Source organism: Molossus molossus, unplaced genomic scaffold (genome assembly GCF_014108415.1).
Source record: "Molossus molossus isolate mMolMol1 unplaced genomic scaffold, mMolMol1.p scaffold_m16_p_15, whole genome shotgun sequence".
In the NCBI taxonomy this organism is placed as follows: Eukaryota; Metazoa; Chordata; class Mammalia; order Chiroptera; family Molossidae; genus Molossus; species Molossus molossus.
This window is the reverse complement of record NW_023425350.1, coordinates 37,234,157-37,240,785: the sequence shown is the minus strand read 5'-3', so window position 1 is coordinate 37,240,785 and position 6,629 is coordinate 37,234,157. Positions and strand designations below refer to the sequence as shown.

The following is a 6,629-nucleotide window of genomic DNA, read 5'->3' as shown; positions in this document are numbered from 1 at the left end:
AAATGCACTTTTTATAAAGTCCAGACTATATTTTGCTGTTTTCATTTTCTTTTTGATAAACTTGGCCCATTATTTTACCCTGTCAGTTTTAATCCTAACCTCACCCCTTGTTTTGGCTATTTCTCTTAGTATTTTTTAATTAGCATATAATAGGCATCTAATTTTCCTCATACAAAGCATTCATGGATTTGAATGAAATGGTCAGGGATGAAATACCATAGTATGTGCTTTGAGCCTTTTCTTCAAGTTGTATTGATTCATGTGTCTATACCCTTTAGATCGGGTCATTTATGTATGTTAATGTAATCTATAATTAATTAGTATTTAGATATGTTTTCCATCTTATTATCGAGGATATTAAGATAGATTATGTCTAATGCTTGTCTATAATTCATTTATACCAAGTGTTTCTATTCTAAAGGTTTGTCAGTTACCCTATCAAAATAATTTGAATATTCCCAAGCAGCTTCAATGGGATAATTTTCAAACATAATTGACATTTCAATGATTTTGAATTATGTAAAATAGTTTTCTACAATGAGAGATTTTTCATGTGATCCTTAGAATGTAGACATAAAATATCAAGATCTCTGTGTGTGTGTGCGCGCATAAAAATTATAGATGTATATACTTAGTCCAACTTTATAAAATTTTAATTTTGGAAATAAACAATTTATAGTATTAATTATAGTTCAAATCTTGGCAAATTTTCAGAACTCAAGCAGTGAAAGTGCTCAGGTAGTGAAGAACTGTCACTTTTCCGCCTTATAGAATCATCCACGTCCTAATCTCGTATCATAGTGAAGACACGGCCCTTGTCTTTGAGAGACGCTCAGGTAACAAGAAAGTGAATCGAAGTCCAAATCAAAGTATAGGCTGTTTTAATCTTCTACCTTCACCTCTCAATTTCTTTCCAAATGGACTATTAGAAAGAAGAATTAAACATTATTTATGTTGCAAGCAATACTGAATCCTTGGCTTTCTGTGGGTGTGTGTGAACAACTTACTTTCAGTAAGATGGGTATTAAACTTTGCCTGGGTGTGTTATTAAATGCCAGGCCATGACAAGTATTCAGTGAGAAATGCTTGAACAAGTGGTGCCAGTTTTCTGTCCACTGGCAACTGCATAAATTGTCCAACTTCCTTATCTTTGTTTCTGCAGCTTCTTTCTGGGATCAGAGAGGGAGAAAGCCTATCCACTTTATAAGCAGAAGATGGTCAGAGGGTGCAACAAAATTAGCATGTACGTCTGTAATTGCTCAATCATCTCCCCCCAAAATCAACTGCAAATGACTCTTTTTCTTTGCAGGAATAATTGCACACCTGCTTTTCAAAACACAAAAGCTGGTTTTGCCTTTGTGCATAAAACGTGATTTGGGGATCATGCAACCACATTTTACATAATCAAATGGCAAACTGCAATTTATTTTAAGCTCATGGGTTCTTTGTTTTTCCTTACCCTGCAATCATGAACATACACAATGCCAAAAGCACTGGTGCCTGACACTTGGGGGGTTAAGTTTAGTTTGCATAATGCAATGCCGAGGACACACGGAGAGTAATGGATACAAGTGATTCCAGGACATTCTACTGAAGACACCTCCTATTTTTTTTGGTACATGACAAAGCCATTTTTAGATTTTTTTTCCCCCCATCTACCCACCTTGTGCACATTACAATTTGTGTTCCCTTGGGGAAAAGGAAGTATAAGGTTTCTTGTTGATGATCTAAGAAATGTGAATAAAGTTATTGGCAGATGGTTTGCACATTTTATTCTGAAATATCTTATAGTGACAAATAACAAAGTGTATATAATTAGCCCTATGCAGATGGCATGCCAAGTGTTGATATTCATCTCTGCAGACTTTGTACAAAGACACTACTTAAGAGTCAAGATGCAAAAACAGCTCATGAACCTTCTAAAGATGAACTAAGCAGGGTTCTATCATGGCTATCAAGTAAGCTTTTTCTAGACTGAGGGTCCCACCCTAGACCCATTTTTTACTCCATGGGGAGGAAACCCCACAGTGAGTTGTGTCTATGCACAACCGATTCGCTGGAAATGGCAGAGGCATGCACCATGAATGTAGGGGCCGGTGTTCATTGCAATTAAACCCATAGCGCATTTCTTCCTTCCATCCAGCCAGCCCCTTGTACCTGAAGTTCTTTTTACCAAGAGTGTTTCTGGCTGGAGCCACTTGTCAATCAGGTTTCAGTTTAAATGTCACCTCCTCAAAAATGGTTTCCCTGACTACCCAAACATTTCTATTCCTTCCTGTTACCAATTCCTCTCATATTATCGTGGTTGATTTTTCTTTTAGTTTGTATTTGAGGTAAGTGAGGACCTTGACCATCTGGTTCACTGCATATGCCTGGCCTCAATTACAGTGCATAGCACGTAAGAGCTCCTTAAATACTGTTTACATGAATGGTTTTTGTAACTCACTCTTCACTGGTCAAAGTAATCAAAATGTTTAAGTTAATACCTTTTCTGTATTTACCCTGAATTAGTATATATGGCTAAATTTAGCACATTGAGCTAATATTATTTCTGCTATAAATATTTTATTACTTTCCCCCCAATATTTGCTGCTGTCATTTAGTTTGATAACTACATATGATAGACAGAGAATGTAGGAACAGACCAGGACTGAATATAAATAGAAAGCAGAGTTTGACATACTTGTTTATTTTCTTTTAAGGTTTTCAATTAATAAGTATTATGTCTGTTTAACTTATTTCTATACTGTCTACTATGAGGAGGCGTGATAACAGATATTCTGTGGCAGTAATGACATACTGGATATATTGGAAAGAAAAAGCATTGTCTTACTGGAAAGATTGGATGCCAGTTTTTCATTCCGGTTACTTCATAAATTTATAATAATTTAAAAAATCTTCTGTGTTTGAGTCTGCCTCGGCGATGCCTATGGAGTTGGCTGCAGTCTCCTCCTCGGCACCATGGCTGCCCTCAGACCCCTCGTGAAACCCAAGATTGACAATAGGGTGCGCAGAAGATTCAAGGGCCAGATCTTGATGCCCAGCATTGGTTATGGGAGCAACAAGAAAAGAAAACACATGCTGCCCAGTGGCTTCCGTAAGTTTCTGGCCCACCACGTCAAGGAGCTTGAAGTGCTGCTGATGTGCAACAGATCTCACTGTGCTGAGATTGCTCACAACGTTTCCTCAAAGAACCGCAAAGCCATTGTGGAAAGAGCAGCCCAGCTGGCCAACAGAGTCACCAATCCCAATGCCAGGCTGCGCAGCGAAGAAAATGAATAGACACATTGTGTACACATCGTATTTGTGTTAATACAACCACAAAATTCTGCCAAAAAAATAATCTTCTGTGTTTGAGCTGTATCCCTATATAAGACAATATAATATTATAAGTTTCTGGATTTGGTGGAGCTAATGAAGAGAATGTAATCCAATGAAACAGAAGTAGGCATTATTCTGCTTTTATTTTGAATTTCTCTTTTAAAGAATAGCATCTCTGAGTTTGCATCTTGGTATTTGCTTATAAATTGTCATAGGTGTGACAATGTACAAGCAAATACCTTAAATTGTTTCAGGGTGTGAATAATTACTTAAAATGATTTTTTTTTTTTTTGCATCTCAGTCCACTGAAATTTTGAAAATTCTGGTTCTTCAAAGTATTTTGGGTGTCTTGATTCATAATACTCTTCCATATCCCAAATATTTCCACCTCAGATTTTAGGCAGAAGCAGCTGAAAATGTTGAGAACTCAGTAAATATAAACAACAGGTTTACAGTATCAAAACGGAACATTCATTACCTTCTTCCTCAGTGTCTTTTTAATCGTTAAATGTGAAAGCTTTTGACTGAGTATCCATAAAATGTGATGATTGCCTCAGCTGGGAGTCTGCTGTTTTTGTTTCTTCATATATATATTTTTAATGCAACTGTTTTGTTTTTTAAAATGTGCAGGTTCTATGTATTTTCTCTAAGCTTTTAGTACAGAAGGAGATCCTTATAATAGCTTTGTTTTCAACTCTCATTACAAAAAGTTGAACACATTAAAGTCACCAAATCTCTAAACTCGTAATCTACATGGGCTCCAATGGGCCCCAAACTGCTGTGAATGGTGAGCAGCGGACCCTAACTGCTCCCTAATAGAAGGGCTTCCTGGAAAGCGGTTTCTACATGGTAACTCTTAGGAAACGCAGAAAACGGAGGTGAACAAACAGCAGCATTCGCATCTTAAGTCTCATACACTAGAGAGAGAGTCAGTTTCCAGGTTATGGGCCACTTTGGGTCACTGAATGGTGACCTAGGCTGTGTTTCCTAGCATGATAAAAGACACATATGTACATAGTAGACTTTAACAATAGATGTTTTGCTTCAGTTAAAAAACTATGAAAGAAAACATCAGTAATTTACTAATTTTCTCTCTTACCTTCATGGCTACCCGACTTAATTAATTTTCTCCTCAGTTATGTCAGAATTTCAGGTTCAACTCCATGGTCATTGTCTTCTCAGAATCTCCTAAGCCAGTCATGACCCAAATAAGATGAGTTTAGTAGTCGGTCTGCTTCTTCCATTGTTGAAATTAATGGAGAGTTCAGAGGACCCAGTTGAATGGTAAAATAGAGATTGTCACTTAGGTGTGTGTGTTTTAAATTTAAATAGTTGGCATAAAATATATTAGTTTCAGGTATAAAACATACTGATTTGACAGTCAAATTCCGTAATGTGCTCACCATACTAATTCTAGTAATCATCTATCACTGTGCAAGCTTATCACAATATTATTGACTACATTCTCCTTCACTTTTCCACCCATCTCCTCTCCCATCTGGCAGCTACTCTGTCTTTATGAGTCTGTTTTTAGATTCCACAGGAGTGAAATCATATGGCATCTATCTTTCTCTGTCCAGCTGATTTCACCTAGCATAATACCCTCTAGTTCCATCCATGTTGTTGCAAATGGTAAAACATCATTCTTTTTTATGGCTGAGTAGTATTCTACTGTGTGTGTGTGTCATATCTTTATCCATTCAACTACTGATGGGCACCTAGGTTGCTTCCATATCTTGGCTATTGTAGATAATGCTACAATGAACATAATCTTTTCAAATTAATGTTTGATTTGATTTGGATAAATACCCAGATTTATTTTGAAAATTTTTAGGGAGCTCCACCTTGTTTTCCATAGTGGCTGTACCAATTTGCAGTTCCACACACAGTGCACAAGGGTTCTTTTTTCTCCACATCCTCAGCAACAAACGTTATTTGTTGACTTTTGCATAATAGCCATTCTGACAAGTGTGAGGTGGTATCTCTTGTTTTTGATTTGCACTTCCCTTATTAGTGATGTTGAGCATCTTTTCATATGTCTGCTGGCCATTTGTGTGTCTTCTATGGAGAAAAGTCTCTTTATGTTCTCTGACCATATTTTGATAAGATTATTTTTTGTTACTGACTTGTATAAATTCCTTATATTTTGGATATCAATCCCTCATTGGTTATATAATTTGAGAATATGTTCTTCCATTCAGTAGGTTGTCTTTTTGGTTTGTTGATGGTTTTGTTCCCTGTACAGAAGTTTTTTAGTTTGATGAAGTCCAATTTGTATATTGTTGCTTTTATTTCTTTTTATGAAAGGACATATCCAAAGAGATATTACTCAGACTGATGTCAAATAACTTACTACCTATGTTTTCTTTTAGGAGTTTTATGGTATCAGGCCTTATATTTCAATCTTTAATCTATTTTTATTTTTTTTGGTACATGATATGAGAGAGTGGTCCAGTTTTCCCAACATCACTTCTTGAAGAGACTATTATTCTTTTATTGTATATTCTTGTCCATTATTGTAACTTGACCACATATGCAAAGATTTATTTTTGGGCTTTCTATTCTGTTTCATTGATATATTGTATTGACCAGTACCATATTGTTTTGATTATTATAGTTTTATAGTGTAGTTTAAAATCAAGGACTGTGATACCTCCAGCTTTGTTCTTCTTTCTCAAGGTTACTTTGGCATTCATGGTCTTTAGTGGTTTCACATAAGTTTTAGGATTATTTGTTTTAGGTCTGAGAGGAATGTCATTGGTATTTTGATAGAAATTGCCTTGTGTAGTATGGTCATTAATGATATTAATCCTTATAATCCATAAACATGGTATAGCATTCCATATATTTGTGTTCTCTTCAATTTCTTTCTTCAGTGTCTTATAGTTTTTAGAGTACAGGTCTCTCACCCCCTTGGTTAAATTTACCCCTAGATATTTTATTCTTTTTTATTAAACTGTAAATGGAATTGTTTCCTTAATTTCTCTTTCTGGTCATTTGCTATTAGTATATAGAAAATCAATGAATTTCTGTATTAATTTTGTATTCCACTACTTTATTCATTCATCTAATTTTTGGTGGATTATTTAGTTTTCTATATATGGTATCATCAGCAAATAGTGACATCTTCTTTCTTTCCAATTTGGATGCCTTTTAATTCTTTTGATTTTGAGCTGTGGCTAGGAATTCTAATACTGTGTTGCATTTAAGTGGTAAAAATGCACATCCTTGTTTTGATCCTGATCTTAGAGGAAAAGTTATCAACTTTTCACCACTGAGTATGATGATAGTTGTGGGCTTGTCATACA

General features: G+C 35.6%; 1 protein-coding gene across 1 annotated transcript; it reads left to right on the top strand.

Annotated features, from left to right (window-relative positions):
- Positions 1 to 2,961: 2,961 nt before the first annotated feature.
- Positions 2,962 to 3,282, top strand: LOC118631159 (60S ribosomal protein L32-like). The gene has a single exon (XM_036263466.1). The coding sequence runs from the start codon at positions 2,962 to 2,964 to the stop codon at positions 3,280 to 3,282; it is 321 nt and encodes a 106-aa protein (XP_036119359.1).
- The last annotated feature ends 3,347 nt before the right edge of the window (positions 3,283 to 6,629 follow it).

Bases quoted from the DNA above. Each gene is read 5' to 3' on its own strand.
- LOC118631159 (XM_036263466.1), top strand. From the start codon at position 2,962: ATGGCTGCCCTCAGACCCCTCGTGAAACCCAAGATTGACAATAGGGTG.